Source organism: Tinamus guttatus, unplaced genomic scaffold (genome assembly GCF_059628265.1).
Source record: "Tinamus guttatus ecotype Peru unplaced genomic scaffold, ASM5962826v1 Tinamus_guttatus_pri_ptg001364l, whole genome shotgun sequence".
Classification (NCBI taxonomy): domain Eukaryota; kingdom Metazoa; phylum Chordata; class Aves; order Tinamiformes; family Tinamidae; genus Tinamus; species Tinamus guttatus.
Window position 1 is genome coordinate 1 of NW_028289898.1, and position 19,714 is coordinate 19,714.

General features: G+C 62.8%; 1 protein-coding gene and 1 long non-coding RNA gene across 2 annotated transcripts; both read left to right on the top strand.

Annotated features, from left to right (window-relative positions):
- Nucleotides 1-1,784: 1,784 nt before the first annotated feature.
- Nucleotides 1,785-3,879, top strand: LOC148590392 (uncharacterized). Its single transcript, XR_015914311.1, has 3 exons — nucleotides 1,785-1,855; nucleotides 2,786-2,873; nucleotides 3,782-3,879. It is a non-coding gene; the product is annotated as an uncharacterized LOC148590392 (long non-coding RNA).
- A 4,310-nt stretch (nucleotides 3,880-8,189) lies between these two features.
- On the top strand, nucleotides 8,190-16,010 carry AGPAT1 (1-acylglycerol-3-phosphate O-acyltransferase 1). Its single transcript, XM_088539085.1, has 6 exons — nucleotides 8,190-8,293; nucleotides 12,630-12,763; nucleotides 13,803-13,978; nucleotides 14,664-14,759; nucleotides 15,589-15,661; nucleotides 15,859-16,010. The coding sequence occupies exons 1-6, from the start codon at nucleotides 8,205-8,207 to the stop codon at nucleotides 16,008-16,010; spliced, it is 720 nt and encodes a 239-aa protein (XP_088395211.1). The 5' UTR covers nucleotides 8,190-8,204.
- The last annotated feature ends 3,704 nt before the right edge of the window (nucleotides 16,011-19,714 follow it).

Here is a 19,714-nt window from a genome sequence, read left to right on the forward strand (position 1 = left end):
CAGGGGACATTGGGGACATGTGGGGGGAAATTGGGGACATGAAGGGACCTTGGGGACACGGGGGACATTGGGGACATGGAGGGATCTTGGGGGACATTGAGAGGCAGGGGGGGGGACATTGGGGACCCTGGGGGACCCTGGGGGTCATGGGGGGACATTGGAGACATGGGGGGACAGGGAGGGACATGGGGACATGGGGGACGTATGGGGACATTGGGGGACATGGGCGGACCTTGGGGACCCTGGGGGACATTGGGGGGACCTTGGGGGACCCTGGGGGACATTGGGGAATATGGGGGGTCATTGAGGGACATTGGGGAACATTGAGGGACTTTGGGGGACATTGAGGGACATTGAGGTACATTGGGGGACATTGGGGGTCATGGGAGGACACAGGGGACATTGGGGGACATTGAGGGACATTGAGGGACATTGGGGGACATTGGGGACATTGAGGGTCATTGTGGCCCCCCGGGGGACATTGGGGGACATTGAGGGACATTGGGGACATTGAGGGTCATTGTGGCCCCCTGGGGGGCATTGGGGGCCATTGGGGGCCATTGGGGGCCATTGTCCCCGTCCCCGTCCCCCCAGGCTGGCTGACGAGCTCAGCGGGTGGGTCCGGCGGCACCAGAACCACCGGAGCCGCCCCGGGGCCCCCCCCGGCGCCGGGGGGCAGCAGGTGGGGCCGGGGGGGCCCAGGGGGGGCCCTATGGGGCTGGGGGAGCCTATGGGGCTGGGGGGTCCCTATGGGGCCGGGGGGGGGGACAGGGGGTCCCTATGGGGCTGGGGGGGTCCCTGTGGGGCCAAGGGGTCTCTGGGGGCCCCTATGGGGTCAGGGGGGTCCCTGGGGGGTCCCTATGGGTTTAGGGGGGTTTATGGGGCTGGGGGGGGTCCTATGGGGCTGGGGGGATCCCTGGGGGGCTATAGGGGTCCCCAGGGGGTTCCTATGGGGCCAGGGGGTCCCTGGGGGGGTCCCTATGGGTCCTGGGGATCCCTGTGGGTCCCTATGGGTCCCTATGGGTGTGGGTGGTTCCTGAGGGGTCCCTATGGGTCCCTGGGGGGGTCCCTATGTGTCTCTATGGGTCCCTGGGGGTCCCTATGGGTCCAGATGGTCCCTATGGGTCCGGGGGGTCCCTATGGGTCCCTGGGGGGGTCCCTATGGATCCGGGGGGTCCCTATGGGTCTCTATGGGTCCCAGGGGGTCCCTGTGGGTCAGGGGGGTCCCTATGGGTCCCTGGGGGGGTCCCTATGTGTCCCTATGGGTCCGGGGTCCCTATGGGTCCCTGGGGAGGTCTCTATGGGTCTCTATGGGTCCCTATGGGTCTAGGCGGTCCCTATGGGTCCCTATGGGTCCTGGGGATCCCCGTGGGTCCCTATGCGTGTGGGTGGTTCCCGAGGGGTCCCTATGGGTCCAGGGGGTCCCTATGGGTCTCTATGGGTCCCTATGGGTCCCTATGGGTCAGGGGGTCCCTGTGGGTCCCTATGGGTCCCTATGGGTCTCTATGGGTCCCTATGGGTCCCTATGGGTCAGGGGGACCCCGGGGGCTCCTGAGACTCCTCAGGGGACCCTTTGGGGGGGGCGGGGTGGATCCTCACCCCCCTCCCCCCCCGCAGGCTCCGCCCCCCCGCCAGGCTCCGCCCTCCTCCCGCCTCCTCCCGCCGCCCCCCCCCGCGGCCAGGTGAGCACCGCCCCCCGCCCCTCCCTGTGCATTAATTATGTCTTCATTAGCATAATTCACATCTGATTTGCATAAGGAGCCCCGCCCCGCTGCAGCTCTACCGGCCCCGCCCCGACCTGCTGGCGGCCATCGAGCGGCGCCCGGACACCTTCTACGTGGTCTCCTTCCGCCGGGTAGGGGCTATAGGGGCCCATAGGGTCCTATAGGGTCCTATAGGGGCCCATGGGGTCCCATAGGGGCCTATAGGATCCCACAGGGTCCTGTAGGGTCCTATAGGGTCCCATGGGGTCCCACGGGGGTCCTATAGGGGCCCATAGGGTCCCATGGGGTGCTATGGGGTCCCATGGAGTCCCATAGGATCCCATAGGGTCCCACGGGGTCCCATGGGGTCCTATGGGGTCCCATAGGGTCCCACGAGGTCCTATGGGGTCCCATGGGGTCCCATAGGCTCCCATAGGGTCCCATGGGGTCCCACGGGTTCCCACGGGGCGCTGTGGGGTCCCATGGGGTCCCACGGAGTCCCATGGTGTCCCATAGGATCCTATAGGGTCCCACGGGATGCTATGGGGTCCCATAGGGTCCCATAGGATCCTATAGGGTCCCCTAGGGTCCCCTAGGGTGCTATGGGGTCCCATGGGGTCCCATGGGGTCCCACGAGGTCCTATGGGGTCCCATGGGGTCCCGTAGGGTCCCGTGGGGTCCTGTAGGTCCCATAGGATCCTATAGGATCCCACGGGGTCCCATGGGGTCCTATAGGGTCCCCTAGGGTGCTATGGGATCCCATGGGGTCCCACGGGGTACTATAGGGTCCCGCGGGGTCCTACAGGGTCCCATAGGATCCCATAGGGTCCCGCGGGGTGCTATAGGGTCCCGCGGGGTCCCATAGGGTCCCATAGGATCCCATAGGGTCCCATGGGGTGCTATAGGGTCCCACGGGGTCCCATAGGGTCCCATAGGATCCTATAGGGTCTCACGGGGTCCCATGGGGTCCTATAGGGTCCCCTAGGGTGCTATGGGGTCCCATGGGGTCCCACGGGGTCCCATAGGGTCCCATAGGATCCCATAGGGTCCCGCGGGGTGCTATAGGGTCCCGGTGCCCCCAGGACCACCTGCTGCTCCCGGCCCTCAGCCACAACAAGACGTCGCGGCCCAAGATGTCCCTGGTGATGCCGGCGGCGGCGGCGCTCAACGGTGAGCGGGGCCCTATGGGGACCTATAGACCCTATGGGACCCTATGGGACCCCCTGGGAACCTGTGGGAACCTACGGGGACCTATGGGACGCTCTGGGACCCTATGGGAACCTGTGGGACACTCTGGGACTTCCTGGGACCCTATGGACCCTATCGGACCCTATGGGACCCCATGGGATGCTCTGGAACCCTATGGGACCCCCTGGGAACCTGTGGGACCCTATGGACACCTATGGGATTATATGGGACCCTATGGCACCCTCTGGAACCCTATGGGAACCCTGTGGCACCCTCTGGAACCCTGTGGACGCCTATGGGACCCTCTGGACCCTATGGGACCCTATGGCACCCTCTGGAACCCTATGGGACCCTATGGACGGCTATGGACCCTATGGCACCCTCTGGAACCCTATGGACGCCTATGGGACCCTATGGCACCCTCTGGAACCCTATGGGAACCTGTGGGACCCTATGGACACCGGTGGGATCCCATGGCACCCTGTGGAACCCTATGGGAGCCTATGGGAACCTGTGGGACGCTGTGGACACCTATGGGACCCTATGGACATCTCTGGGAATCTATGGCATCCTATGGGACCCTATGGACACCTATGGGAATCTATGGCATCCTATGGGACCCTATAGGACCCTCTGGAACCCTATGGGAACCTATGGGACCCTATGGACGCCTGTGGGATCCCATGGCACCCTATGGGACCCTATGGATCCCTATGGGGATGTCCCTTATGACACCTTATGACACCCTGTCCCCTATGGGGTGTCCCCATGTCCCCTGGGGGGGTGTCCCCTTTTGGGGGGGGTCCCATTTCGGGGGGACGTCCCCATTTGGGGGTGCCCCCCCCCCCCCCGGTGTTCCTGACCCCGCCCCCTCGCTCCCCCCCCCGCAGGCAGTGGGCGTGGCCGGGGGGCGGGGCTCCAGCCCATGATGCGGGTCGACTGCGAGGTCGTCGCCGCCCGCGTCATCCACGTGCGGCCCCCGCCCCCCCCCCGCGCCCAACCGCACCCACCCGGCCCCGCCCCCGCCGCGCCTGGCCCCGCCCCCCGCGCCGGGAGCCCCGCCCCCCGCCGCCGCCAGGCTCCGCCCGCCGCCGCCCGGAGGCTCCGCCCCCCCGTGGGAGCCCCGCCCCCCCGCCCCCGCGGCCAACCGCACCCACCCGGCCCCGCCCCCCCCGCGCCGGCCCCCCCGCCGGGCCCTCTACCTGGGCGCCGCCCCCGGCCGCGCCTAGCCCCGCCCACCCCCGCCGGGAGCCCCGCCCCCTTCCCGAAGCCCCGCCCCCTGCCGGGAGCCCCGCCCCCTTGAGGCTACGTCCACCGATGGGAGCCCCGCCCACCGCCTGGAGGCCCCGCCCCCTGGAGGCTCGCCCTCCCCCCCCGCTGGGAGGCTCCACCCACCGATGGGAGCCCCGCCCACCGCCTGGAGGCTCCACCCACTGCGGGGAGTGGGGGGGGGCGCCTGCCGCGGGGAGGCCCCCCCCCCCAGCTGCCAGGAGGCCCCGCCCACCGTGAGGAGGCTCCGCCCACCAGGAGGCCCCGCCCACCACGGGAACCCAGCGCTGAGGCCCCGCCCACTGTGAGGAGACCCCGCCACGAGGAGGCCCCGCCCACAGTGGGAGCCCCGCCCACCATAAGAACTCCCCCCCCCGCCGGTGTCGGGCCCCGCCCACCGAAAGGAGACCCGCCCCCCCGCAGAGAAAGCCCCGCCCCCCGCGGTGAAAGCCCCGCCCACTGTGGAGCCGGCCACGCCCAATGGAAGCCCCGCCCACGTTGAGACGGCCCCGCCCCTCCGGTGGAAGCCCCGCCCCCCCGCTCCTGGCATCCAACCCCGCCCACCAGGAAGCCCCGCCCCTTGGGACCAAGCCCCGCCTCCTCATAGGAATCTCTAGACACTGGAACAAGCCCCGCCCCCTCCCCACCCCCGGAACAAGCCCCGCCCATAAGCGGGAAGCCCCGCCCCCGGAAGCACTTAGCCCTGGGAGCTCCGCCCCTATTCCCTTATAAGGGCAGCACTAGCATCGCGCGGGGGCGGGGCCTTGTAAACCCCCCCCCCCCCCCCCCCGGGGGGCCGTTTTACACCCGGGTGAATAAAAAACAAAACAAAAAAAAAGAGAAAAGCGCCAAAAGCTGCTGCCAAAACCCCCAAAAACGCCCCAAAAACGGGCCCGGGGTGGGGGGCGGCTTTAATGTGTTTGTGGGGGGGAACCCGCCTTGGGGGGGATTTGGGGGTTATTTGGGGGCAATTTGGGGACATTCAAAGGATTTTGGGGGTGTTTTGGGGCGATTTGGGGGCATTTGGGGCTGTTTTGGGGCGATTCGGGGATTCCATATGGGGCGGGGGGGGGGGGATCACACGTGGGGCCCCTCCCTATAGCGGCCCCTTAGCCCCGCCCTGGCCCCGCCCCTGGCCCCGCCCACGCCGCGCCCGAACGCGGCGCGCTCGCGGTTTGGCCCCTCCCGGCCGCCGTCCCCGCGCCTGCCCCGCCCCCTTCCCATCCCCCGCGCCCCATTGGCCGGCGCCGCCGGCGATCGCAGCGCCCCGCCCTCCGCATTGGGCGCGTGTGATTGGTCAGCACGCAACGTGGCGACCCGGCGCCTCTGATTGGCCGGGCCGCGCTTGACGGGCAGCGGCGCCGCCCAATCGGCGCGCGGAACCCGCTCCCGCCGGGGGGGGGGGGGGACAGACACGCTCAAGATGGCGGCGGACACGCTAAAGATGGCGGCGGACACACACAAGATGGCGGCGGGCACACAAGATGGCGGCGGACACGCTCAAGATGGTGGCGGACACAAAAGATGGCGGCGGACACGCTCTAGATGGCGGCGGACACACACAAGATGGCGGCGGACACGCTCAAGATCGTGGCGGACACGCACAAGATGGCGGCACACACACGCACACACACAAGACGGCCGAGGACGCGCTCAAGATGGTCGCGGGCACCCTCAAGATGGCGGCGGACACGCTCAAGATGGCGGCTGATACACACACAAGGTGGCGGCAGACACACACAAGATGGCGGCGGACACGCTCAAGATGGCGGCTGATACACACACAAGGTGGCGGCAGACACACACAAGATGGCGGCGGACACACACACAAGATGGCGGCGGACACACACAAGATGGCGGCGGACGCGCTCAAGATGGCGGCGCTCCGGAAGCGCGGGCGGGGGCGCGTTGCCGTGGCGACGGCGGGGGGCGGGCCCGCGGCGGGCGGCGGCGGCGCTGATTGGCCGCGGCGGCCGCCGCTCCCCGCGCCGCCGTTTCCGCCCCGCCCCGCCCGGCCCGGCGTGGCCCGGCCCGCGGCCCGTAGCGACCCCGGGAGCCGCCGCCGCCGCCGCCCCCGCCCGCCGGTCACCGCAGGTCAATGACCCCCCCGCGAGGGGGCGGGGCCACGGGGGGGGGGGGGAACGGGGAGGATGGGGATGGGGGAGGGGATAACGGGAGGGATAACGGGATAACGGGGGGGATACCGGGATAACGGGGGCGGTAACGGGAGGATAACGGGATAACGGGAGGGATAACGGGGGCGGTAACGGGAGGATAACGGGAAAACGGGAGGGATGGGGGGATAACGGGGGGGATAACGGGAGAGATTTGGGGATAACGGGGGGGATTTGGGGATAACGGGGGGTTAACGGGGGTAACGGGGGGGGTTAACGGGGGGTTAACGGGGGGCCCGGGGGGGGTTGGGGGCCGCGGGGCTTCCGGGGGCGGGGCCACGGGGAGGGGGCGGGGCCAAGGGGGGATTTGGGGGCCGGACCCGCCGGTTTTGGGGGGTTTGGGGGGGGGGGGGGCAGCGGATTTTGGGGCCAAACCCGGGGATTTTGGGGGTTTGGGGGCTGGGTGTCGCCACGGGGGGGGTTTGGGGCCAGATCCCGGGATTTTGGGGCACCCGGGGTTCCGTTTTGGGGGCAGAAAGGGGCGTTTTGGGGGTGCGGACGAGTGCAGAGCCAAAAAGAGACATTTTGGGCACCCGGGGGCGGTTTTGGGGCCAAACGCGGCGTTTTCGGGTGCTGAAGGTGCCGTTTGGGGGCAGAAAGGGGCGTTTTGGGGCCAGGGACCAGTCTGGGCTCAGAAAGTGCCATTTGGGGTCCTTGGTGTCAATTTTGGGACCAAACGCGGCATTTTCGGGACTAGGGATCATTCTGGGGTCAGAAAATGGCATTGTGGGTCCCCAGGGATGCGTTTCGGGGCCAAACACGGCATTTTTGGGACTAAGGATCGTTCTGGGGTCAGAAAGTGGCATTTTGGGGGTGGATTTTGGGGCTGAAAAGGACATTTTCAGTACTAGGGATCAGTCTGGTATCAGAAAGCGTCATTTTGGGCTCCCAGGGTCAATTTTGGGGCTGAAAGTGGCATTTTCAGGCTTGGGGGTGAATCTGGTGTCAGAAGACGCCATTTTGGGCCCTGGGGATGGATTTTGGGGTGCAAAGGGGCCATTTTGGGCCCCGGGGATCAATTTTGGGGCCGAAAGCGGCATTTTCAGGACTAGGGATCAATCTGGTATCAGAAGGCGCCATTTTGGGCTCCTGGGGTCAATTTTGGGGCTGAAAGTGCCGTTTTGAGGCCTAGGGGCGAGTCTGGTACCAGGACGCAGCACTTTGCACCCCAGGGTTGGATTTTGGGGCACAAACCTGGGATTTTGGTCCCCCGCAGGCCCCATGGAGGCAACGGCGGCGCTGGTGTCGGAATGTGCCATTTTGGGCCCCGGGGATCAATTTTGGGGCCGAAAGTGGCATTTTCAGGACTATGGATCAATCTGGTATCAGAAAGCGCCATTTTGGGTCCCAGGGCTGGATTTTGGGGTGCAAAGGGGCCATTTTGGGCCCTGCGGGTCAGTTTTGGGGCCGAAAGTGGCATTTTCAGGACTAGGGATCAGTCTGGTATCAGAAGGCGCCATTTTGGGCTCCTGGGGTCAATTTTGGGTCCGAAAGTGCCGTTTTGAGGCCTAGGGGCAAGTCTGGTACCAGGACGCAGCACTTTGCACCGCGGGGCTGAATTTTGGGGCAGAAACCTGGGATTTTGGTCCCCCGCAGGCCCCATGGAGGCGACGACGCCGCTGGTGTCAGAAGGTGCCGTTTTGGGCCCCGGGGATCAATTTTGGGACTGAAAGTGCCATTTTGAGGCCTAGGGGCAAGTCTGGTACCAAAACGGAGCCCTTTGGGTCCCGGGGCTGGATTTTGGGTCACAAACCTGCGTTTTTGGTCCCCCGCAGGCGCCATGGAGGCGACGGCGGCGCTGGCGGCGCTGGCCCTGCTGCTGCTGCCGCTGCTCTACGGGCGCTGGCGGCCGTTCCGCTTCGTGTGCAAGATGGCGGCGTTCAACGGCTGCATCCTGCTGCTGGCCATGGCGGCCATCCCGCTGTGCGCGCTGCGCGGCCGCTGCGTGGACAACATGAGGTAAAGAGGGGACAAAATGGGAAAATAATGGGAAAACGTGAGGTAAAGAGGAGAGATAATGGGAAAATAATGGGAAAACGTGAGGTAAAGAGGGGACATAATGGGAAAATAATGGGAAAACGTGAGGTAAAGAGGGGACATAATGCGAAAATAATGGGAAAACGTGAGGTAAAGAGGGGAAATAATGGGAAAATAATGAGAAAACGTGAGGTAAAGAGGGGAGATAATGGGAAAATAATGGGAAAACATGAGGTAAAGAGGGGACATTGGGGACAACGTGAGGTAAAGAGGGGACATTGGGGACATTGGGACACCCTGGGGGACGTTGGGGACGTTGGGACATCGGGGACCCCTTCAACGGCTGCATCCTGCTGCTGGCCATGGCGGCCATCCCGCTGTGCGCGCTGCGCGGCCGCTGCGTGGACAACATGAGGTAAAGAGGGGACAAAATGGGGAAATAATGGGAAAGCGTGAGGTAAAGAGGGGAGATAATGGGAAAATAATGGGAAAACGTGAGGTAAAGAGGGGACAAAATGGGAAAATAATGGGAAAACGTGAGGTAAAGAGGGGAGATAATGGGAAAACATGAGGTAAAGAGGGGAGATAATGGGAAAACATGAGGTAAAGAGGGGAGATAATGGGAAAACGTGAGGTAAAGAGGGGAGATAATGGGAAAATAATGGGAAAACGTGAGGTAAAGAGGGGAGATAATGGGAAAATAATGGGAAAACGTGAGGTAAAGAGGGGAGATAATGGGAAAATAATGGGAAAACGTGAGGTAAAGAGGGGAGATAATGGAAAATAATGGGAAAACGTGAGGTAAAGAGGGGACAAAATGGGAAAATAGGGAAAACGTGAGGTAAAGAGGGGACATAATGGGAAAATAATGGGAAAACGTGAGGTAAAGAGGGGACATAATGCGAAAATAATGGGAAAATAATGGGAAAACATGAGGTAAAGAGGGGACATTGGGGACAATGTGAGGTAAAGAGGGGACATTGGGACACCCTGGGGGACGTTGGGGACGTTGGGACATCGGAGACCCCTTCAACGGCTGCATCCTGCTGCTGGCCATGGCGGCCATCCCGCTGTGCGCGCTGCGCGGCCGCTGCGTGGACAACATGAGGTAAAGAGGGGACAAAATGGGAAAATAATTGGGAAAACGTGAGGTAAAGAGGGGAGATAATGGGAAAATAATGGGAAAACGTGAGGTAAAGAGGGGAGATAATGGGAAAATAATGGGAAAACGTGAGGTAAAGAGGGGAGATAATGGGAAAATAATGGGAAAACATGAGGTAAAGAGGGGAGATAATGGGAAAATAATGGGAAAACGTGAGGTAAAGAGGGGACATAATGGGAAATTAATGGAAAACGTGAGGTAAAGAGGGGACATTGGGGACAACATGAGGTAAAGAGGGGACATTGGGGACATTGGGACACCCTGGGAGACGTTGGAGACCTGGGGACATCGGGGTCCCCTTCAACGGCTGCATCTGCTGCTGGCCATGGCGGCCATCCCGCTGTGCGCGCTGCGCGGCCGCTGCGTGGACAACATGAGGTAAAGAGGGGACAAAATGGAAAATAATGGGAAAACGTGAGGTAAAGAGGGGAGATAATGGGAAAATAATGGGAAAACGTGAGGTAAAGAGGGGACATAATGGGAAAATAATGGGAAAACGTGAGGTAAAGAGGGGAGATAATGGGAAAATAATGGGAAAACGTGAGGTAAAGAGGGGACATAATGGGAAAACGTGAGGTAAAGAGGGGAGATAATGGGAAAATAATGGGAAAACGTGAGGTAAAGAGGGGACATTGGGGACAACGTGAGGTAAAGAGGGACATTGGGGACAACGTGAGGTAAAGAGGGGAGATAGAGAGAAAACGTGAGGTAAAGAGGGGACATTAGGGACAGTGTGAGGTAATGGGGGGACATTGGGGACATTGGGACACCCTGGGGGACGTTGGGACATCGGGGATCCCTTCAATGTGGAAAACATGAGGTAACGGGGGGACATTGGGGACATAGAGAGAAAACGTGAGGTAAACAGGGGACATTGGGGACAATGTGAGGTAATGAGGGGACATTGGGGACATTGGGACACCCTGGGGGACGTTGGGGACACGGGGACATCGGGGACCCCTTCAACGTGGACAACATGAGGTAACGGGGGGACATTGGGGACGTAGAGAGAAAACATGAGGTAAAGAGGGGACATTGGGGACAACATGAGGTAATGGGGGGACATTGGGGACATAGAGAGAAAACGTGAGGTAAAGAGGGGACATTGGGGACAACGTGAGGTAATGAGGGGACACTGGGACACGGGGACACCCTGGGGGACGTTGGGACATCGGGGATCCCTTCAATGTGGAAAACATGAGGTAACGGGGGGACATTGGGGACATAGAGAGAAAACGTGAGGTAAACAGGGGACATTGGGGACAATGTGAGGTAATGAGGGGACACTGGGGACACGGGGACACCCTGGGGGATGTTGGGGACGTGGGGACATCGGGGACCCTTTCAATGTGGAAAACATGAGGTAATGAGGGGACATAGAGGGAAAATGTGAGGTAAAGAGGGGACATTGGGGACAACGTGAGGTAACGGGGGGACATTGGGGACGTAGAGAGAAAACATGAGGCAAAGAGGGGAAATAATGGGAAAATAATGGGAAAACATGAGGTAAAGAGGGGACATTGGGGACAACGTGAGGTAATGAGGGGACATTGGGGACATGGGGACACCCTGGGGGACGTTGGGGACACGGGGACATCGGGGACCCCTTCAACGGCTGCATCCTGCTGCTGGCCATGGCGGCCATCCCGCTGTGCGCGCTGTGCGGCCGCTGCGTGGACAACATGAGGTAAAGAGGGGACAAAATGGGAAAATAATGGGAAAACGTGAGGTAAAGAGGGGAGATAATGGGAAAACGTGAGGTAAAGAGGGGAGATAATGGGAAAATAATGGGAAAACGTGAGGTAAAGAGGGGAGATAATGGGAAAACGTGAGGTAAAGAGGGGAGATAATGGGAAAATAATGGGAAAACGTGAGGTAAAGAGGGGAGATAATGGGAAAACATGAGGTAAAGAGGGGAGATAATGGGAAAATAATGGGAAAACGTGAGGTAAAGAGGGGAGATAACGGGAAAACGTGAGGTAAAGAGGGGAGATAATGGGAAAACGTGAGGTAAGGAGGGGGGATAACGGGAAAACGTGAGGTAAGGAGGGGGGATAACGGGAAAACGTGAGGTAAGGAGGGGGGATAACGGGAAAACGTGAGGTAAGGAGGGGGGATAACGGGAAAACGTGAGGTAAGGAGGGGGGATAACGGGAAAACGTGAGGTAAGGAGGGGGGATAACGGGAAAACGTGAGGTAAGGAGGGGGGATAACGGGAAAACGTGAGGTAAGGAGGGGGGATAACGGGAAAACGTGAGGTAAGGAGGGGGGATAACGGGAAAACGTGAGGTAAGGAGGGGGGATAACGGGAAAACGTGAGGTAAGGAGGGGGGATAACGGGAAAACGTGAGGTAAGGAGGGGGGATAACGGGAAAACGTGAGGTAAGGAGGGGGGATAACGGGAAAACGTGAGGTAAGGAGGGGGGATAACGGGAAAACGTGAGGTAAGGAGGGGGGATAACGGGAAAACGTGAGGTAAGGAGGGGGGATAACGGGAAAACGTGAGGTAAGGAGGGGGGATAACGGGAAAACGTGAGGTAAGGAGGGGGGATAACGGGAAAACGTGAGGTAAGGAGGGGGGATAACGGGAAAACGTGAGGTAAGGAGGGGGGATAACGGGAAAACGTGAGGTAAGGAGGGGGGATAACGGGAAAACGTGAGGTAAGGAGGGGGGATAACGGGAAAACGTGAGGTAAGGAGGGGGGATAACGGGAAAACGTGAGGTAAGGAGGGGGGATAACGGGAAAACGTGAGGTAAGGAGGGGGGATAACGGGAAAACGTGAGGTAAGGAGGGGGGATAACGGGAAAACGTGAGGTAAGGAGGGGGGATAACGGGAAAACGTGAGGTAAGGAGGGGGGATAACGGGAAAACGTGAGGTAAAGAGGGGGGATAATGGGAAAATAATGGGAAAACATGAGGTAAAGAGGGGAAATAATGGGAAAACGTGAGGTAAAGAGGGGGGATAACGGGAAAACGTGAGGTGAATTGGGGACATTGGGGACACGAGAACATTGTTGTCGCGGTGACATCGCCGGACACCAGGATATTGGGGGCATTGGAGACATTGGGGACACCAGGGCCCTGGGGTGTCCCCGCTCGTCGCGGTGTCCCCGGGTGTCCCCGGTTGTCCCCACGTTGTCCCCCCATGTCCCAGGGTGATCCGGGGGCTGCTCCAACACGTCAAGCGGCTCTACGGGATCCGCATGGACGTGCGGGGGACGGAGCGATTCCCGGAGCAACAGCCGTACGTGGTGGTGAGCAACCACCAGAGCTCGCTGGACCTGCTGGGTACGACTGTAGTGACACCCGCGTCCCCATAACCCCCATAGAGCCCCATAACCCCCATAGAGCCCCATAACCCCCTATATGGGTGTGAGCAACCACCAGAGCTCGTTGGACCTGCTGGGTACGACCGACTGTAGTGACACCCACAGCGTCACCCGCTGCGTCACCCTGTCTGTCCCTCTGGTGTCCCCTCAGCCGCTCCATGGCCTCTCCTGCCCCATAGCCACCCCATAGCCGCCCCATAGCCGCCCCATAGCCGCCCCATAGCCGCCCCATAGCTGCCCCATAGCTGCCCCATATGTCCCCCCAGGGATGATGGAGGTGCTCCCTGTGCCCCATAGCTGTCCCATAGCTGCCCAATAGTGCCCCATAGCGCCCCATAGCTGCCCCATAGCGCCCCATATGTCCCCACAGGGATGATGGAGGTGCTCCCTGCGCCCCATAGCTGTCCCATAGCTGCCCCATAGCTGCCCCATAGCGCCGCCTGTGTCCCCGCAGGGATGATGAAGGTGTTCCCCATGCCCCATAGCCGCCCCATAGCCGCCCCATAGCACCCCATAACTGCCCCATATCGCCCCATAGCGCCCCATATCACCCCATATCCCCCCAGGGATGATGGAGGTGCTCCCCGCGCGCTGCGTCCCCATCGCCAAGCGCGAGCTCCTTTACATGGGATCCGTGGGGCTGGCTGCCCCGTAGCGCCCCATAGCTGCCCCGTAGCGCCCCATAGCTGCCCCGTAGCGCCCCATAGCGCCCCCTATCCCCCCAGGGATGATGGAGGTGCTCCCTGTGCTCCATAGTGCCCCATAGTGCCCCATAGCGCCCCATAGCTGCCCCATAGCGCCCCATAGCGCCCCATAGCCGCCCCATATCACCCCCTATCCCCCCAGGGATGATGGAGGTGCTCCCTGTGCCCCATAGCCACCCCATAGCGCCCCATATCACCCCATATGTCCCCCCAGGGATGATGGAGGTGCTCCCTGTGCCCCATAGCCACCCCATAGCGCCCCATAGCGCCCCATAGCGCCCCATATCCCCCCAGGGATGATGGAGGTGCTCCCCGCGCGCTGCGTCCCCATCGCCAAGCGCGAGCTCCTCTACATGGGATCCGTGGGTCTCGCCTGCTGGTTGGGGGGCATCATCTTCATCGACCGCAAGAGGACGGGCGACGCCATCAGCGTCCTGGCGCAGGCGGCCGAGACCATGCGGAGCCAGGACGTGAGCGCTATGGGGCGGCCGGGGGGCGGCTATGGGGAGCTATGGGGCAGCTGTGGGGCAGCCGTGGGGTGGCTATGGGGTGGCTATGGGACAGCTGTGGGGTGGCTATGGGGCACTATGGGGCGGCTATGGGGCGGCTATGGGGTGCTATGGGGCAGCTATAGGGTGGCTATGAGGCACTATGGGGTGCTATGGGGTAGCTATGGGGTGCTATGGGGCAGCTATGGGGCAGCCGTGGGGAGCTATGGGGCGGCTATGGGGTGGCTATGGGGTGCTATGGGGCAGCCGTGGGGAGCTATGGGGCGGCTGTGGGGCGGCTGTGGGGCACCATGGGGCAGCCGTGGGGCTTGGGAGGGAGCTATGGGGTGCTGTGGGGCTGGGGGAGCTGCTGTGGGGCCACTCTGGGCCCAGGGCCAGTGCCATGGGTCCCGCCGTGGGTCCTGCCGTGGGTCCTGCCGTGGGTCCCGCTGTGGGTCCCGCTGTGGGTCCTGCCCCCGCTGTGGGTCCCGCCGTGGGTCCCGCCGTGGGTCTTGCTGTGGGTCCCGGCCCCACGGCTCCGCTGTGGGTCCCGCCGTGGGTCTCGCCGTGGGTCTCGCCGTGGGTCCCGCTGTGGGTCCTGCCCCCACCGTGGGTCTCGCCGTGGGTCCCGCCGTGGGTCCCGGCCCCACGGCGCCGCCCCCCGCAGATCCGCGTGTGGGTCTTCCCCGAGGGCACCCGCAACCACAGCGGCTCCATGTTGCCCTTCAAGCGCGGGGCCTTCCACCTGGCTGTGCAGGCCCAGGTGGGGCGCGTGGGGCGGGGAGAGCCCTATGGGGCGGGGGGACCCGGCTATGGGGCGGGGAGAGCCCTATGGGGCGGGGGGACCCGTCTATGGGGCAGGGATCCCTCTGTGGGGCGGGGAGAGCCCTATGGGGCGGGGGGACCCGGCTATGGGGCAGGGAGAGCCCTATAGGGCGGGGGGACCCGTCTGTGGGGCAGGGATCCCTCTGTGGGGCGGGGAGAGCCCTATGGGGCAGGGATCCCTCTGTGGGGCAGGGAGAGCCCTATGGGGCGGGGATCCATCTATGGGGCGGGGGGACCTGTCTATGGGGCAGGGATCCCTCTGTGGGGCAGGGAGAGCCCTATGGGGCAGGGATCCATCTATGGGGCGGGGGGACCTCTCTATGGGGCGGGGAGAGCCCTATGGGGCAGGAGACCCGTCTGTGGGGCGGGGAGACTCCTCTATGGGGCAGGGATCCCTCTGTGGGGCGGGGGGACCCCTATGGGGCGGGGACCCATCTATGGGGCAGGGGGACCCCTCTGTGGGGCAGGAACCCATCTATGGGGCAGGGAGATCCCCCTGTGGGGTAGGGAACCCTCTATGGGGCAGGGAACCCTCTATGGGGCAGGGAGATCCCCCTGTGGGGCAGGGAACCCTCTATGGGGCAGGGAGCCCTCTGTGGGGCAGGGAACCCTCTATGGGGCAGGGAGATCCCCCTGTGGGGTAGGGAACCCTCTATGGGGCAGGGAACCCTCTATGGGGTGGGGGGACCTCTCTATGGGGCAGGGATCCATCTATGGGGCAGGGGCCCCTCTGTGGGTCCTGCCCCCCGTCACCGCCTGCCCCCCAGGTCCCCGTCGTCCCCATCGTCATCTCGTCCTACCGGCCCTTCTACGACAAGAGCGAGTGGAGGTTCACGGCCGGTGAGCGGCGCCGTGGGGCAGCGCTATGGGGCAGCCCCATAGATTGACGCTATGGGGTGACGCTATGGGGCAGCGCTATGGGGCGGCGCTATGGGGCAGCGCTATGGGGCAGCCCCATAGATTGACGCTATGGGGTGACGCTATGGGGCAGCACTATGGGGCAGCCCCATAGATTGACGCCGTGGGGCGCCCCACAGGGCGCTGCGTGATCCAGGTGCTGCCCCCCGTGGCCACGCGCGGCCTCGTTGCCGCTGACGTCCCCGCGCTCTGTGACCGCGTCCGCGCCGCCATGTTGGGGACCTTCGAGGCCCTCTCGGCCGAGCTGCCCCCGCCCCCCCCGGAGCCGTGAGGGGGTGGGGCCTGGGGGGGCGGGGCCAGAGGGGACCCCCCCTCCCCCTCCCTGGTGACAACGAGGGACAATGAGAGACAATGAGAGACAATGGGGGACAATGAGAGACAATGGAGACAATGTGGGACAAAGAAGGACAATGGGGGACAACGAGGGACAATGGGGGACAATGGAGACAACGGGGACCCCCCTTGGGGACAACAAGGGACAAGGAGAGACCCCCCATGGTGACAATGAGGGACAATGAGAGACCCCCCCCCCCCCACCATGGGGACAATGAGAGACCCCCCCATTGGGGACAATGAGGGACCCCCCCATTGGGGACAAGGGACCCCCCATTGGGGACAATGAGGGACAACGAGAGACAATGGGGACCCCCTTGGGGACAACGAGGGACAAGGGGGACCCTCCCCCCCCCCCCTTGGGGACAATAGGGGACAATGAGGGACCCCCCAAGGAGGGACCCTGGGGACAAAGGGGGGGGGGGACCCCCCATTGGGGACAATAGGAGACCCCCCCATTGGGGACAATGGGGACCCCCCCCTTGGGGACAATAGGGGACAATGAGAGACCCCCCCCCCCATTGGGGACAATGGGGACCCCCCCCCCCCCGGGGGATCCATTGGGAATGGGGGGGGGGGGGGCACTGACACTCCAGCCCCGCCCCCTCCGGGAGGCCACGCCCCCCGGGGGGAGGGGCGTATGGGGGAGGGGAGGGGGGGTGCCAAACTGCCCCTCCCCCTCCCGGCTTTTAATAAACCCCCCCTCCCCCCCCAAGCGCGGCCGTGTGATGTCATTGGGGTGATGATGTCATCAGGGTGATGATGTCATGGCGGGCGCTGCGGGAGGGGGGCCCGGGGTCCTGGGGGGGAATTTGGGGCCAGAACACGGGATTTGGGGTCAAAAAACGGGATTTGGGGTCAAAAAAGGGGATTTGGGGTCAAAAAATGGGATTTGTGGGGGGGGGTGGGCGGTCCCGATCCCAAACCGGATCCGGATCCGGGTCCTGCTCCCGATCCCCATCCCCGTCCCCATCCCGTGGCGGTTCCCGCTCCGGATCCCAATCCTGGATCCCGCTCCGGATCCCAATCCCGGATCCCCATCCCGGATCCCGCTCCGGATCCCCCTCCCTCTGCGGCTCCACGTCCCGCTCCGCCGTCCCCGGTGTCCCCAATGTCCCCAACCCCGTCCCGGTGTCCCCAACCCCCTCCCCAACAGGCGCCGGAGGCTCCGGGAACCATCGGGAATGAGGGGGGTCAGCGGGTGTCACCCGGACACCAAAGGGCGTCAATGGGGACGGAGAGGGTGACAACGAGGGGTCAATGGGGGTCAATGGGGTGTGAACGGGGCGTCAACGGCACCGATGGGAGTCACCGGGACGTCAACGGGAGTCAACCGGGCATCAATGGGGAGTCAATGGGGAGTCAATGGGAAGTCAATGGGCGTCAATGGGGACTCAACGGGACATCAATTGGGACACAATGGGGACTCAATGGGGACTTAATAGGGACTCAATGGGGAGTGAATGGGGACTCGATAGGGAGTCAATGGGGACTCAATGGGGCGTCAACGGGGACTCAATGGGGTGTCAATGGGGACTCAGTGGGGACTCAAAGGACACTCAATGGGCACCCATGGGAGTCAATGGGGCGTCAACGGGAACTCAATGGGGACTCAATGGGGTGTCAACAGGGTGTCAATGGGGCATCAATTGGGACTCAATGGAGACTCAATGGAGACTCAATGGGGAGTCAATGGGGACTCAATGGGGCGCTGGGTCCCTCCCGAACGACGCAAAGAACCAGCACGAAGACCCTGGTGCCTCCTCTATTTCCAGCTACACCCGCATGCCAACAACACCCCACACCAACAACACCCCACACCAACCCCCTAACATCCCTGTCCCGGGTAGGGCCAGAGCGGCAGGAAGGCGGCTCCGACGGCTCCGCCGGCTCCGGCAGCCGCCCCGTGCGTGCGCTGGTGCCGCTTGTGGTGGGAGCTGGACGGGCCGGGAACGGGCACCCGTGGGAGTCAATGGGGACTCAATGGGAGTCAATGGAGACACAATGGGGAGTCAATGGGGAGTCAACGGGGCATCAATGGGGACTCAATGGGAACTCAATGGGGACTCAACTGGGTGTCAATGGGGACTCAACGGGGAGTCAATGGGGACTCAATGGGGACTCAATGGGGACTCAATGGAGATTCAATGGGGACTCAATGGGGACTCAATGGGCGCTGGATCCCTCCCCAATGGCGCAAAGAAGCAACACGAAGACCCTGGTGCCATTTCCTCTATTTCCAGCTACACCCGCATGCCAACAACACCCCATAACAACAACACCCCACACCAACAACCCCCTAACAGCCCTGTCCCGGGTAGGGCCAGAGCGGCAGGAAGGCGGCTCCGACGGCTCCGGTCGCTCCGTGCGCTGGTGCCGCTTGTGGTGGGAGCTGGACGGGCCGGGAACGGGCACCCATGGGAGTCAATGGGGACTCAATGGGGCTTCAATGGGGACTCAGTGGAGAGTCAATGGAGACTCAATGGGAAGTCAATGGAGACCCAATGGGGAGTCAATGGGGACCCATGGGGGTCAATGGGCGTCAATGGGGAGTCAATGGAGACTCAATGGGGACTCAATGGGGCATCAATGGGGACTCAATAGGGACTCAATAGGGAGTCAATGGGGTGTCAATGGGGACTGAACGGGGACTCAATGGGGCATCAATGGGGACTCAATGGGAGTCAATGGAGACTCAATGGGAGTCAATGGAGACTCAATGGGGAGTCAATGGGGCTTCAATGGGGCGTCAATGGGGACTCAACGGAGTCTCAACGGGTAGTGAATGGGGACTCAATTGGGACTCAATGGGGACTCAATGAGCGCTGGATCCCTCCCCAACGACGCAAAGAACCAGCACCAAAACACTCGCTCCACCTCCTCTATTTCCAGCTACACCCGCACGCCAACACCCTACATGAAGAACACCCCTAACAGCCCTGTCCCGGGTAGGGCCAGAGCGGCAGGAAGGCGGCTCCGACGGCTCCGGCGGCCGCTCCGACCGCTCCATGCGTGCGCTGGTGCCGCTTGTGGTGGGAGCTGGACGGGCCGGGAACGGGCACCCATGGGAGTCAATGGGGAGTGAATGGGGAGTCAATGGGGACTCAACGGGGTGTCAATGGGGACTCAACGGGGCGTCAATGGGAGTCAATGGGGTGTCAATGGGCGTCAATGGGGACTCAATAGGGAGTCAATGGAGACTCAATGGGGAGTCAATGGGGAGTGAATGGGGACTCAATAGGGAGTAATGGGCGTCAATGGGGACTCAACGGGGAGTCAATAGGGACTCAATGGGGACTCAACGGGGCTTCAATGGGGACTCAATGGGGACTCAACTGGGTGTCAATGGGGACTTAACAGGGAGTCAATGGGGACTCAATGGAGACTCAATGGGGACTCAATGGGGACTCAATGGGGCGCTGGATCCCTCCCCAACGGCGCAAAGAACCAGCACGAAGATCCTGGTGCCTCCTCTATTTCCAGCTACACCCGCACGCCAACAACACCCCACAACAACAACACCCCACAACAACCCCCTAACAGCCCTGTCCCGGGTAGGGCCAGAGCGGCAGGAAGGCGGCTCCGCCGGCCGCTCCGGCCGCTCCGACCGCCCCGTGCGTGCGCTGGTGCCGCTTGTGGTGG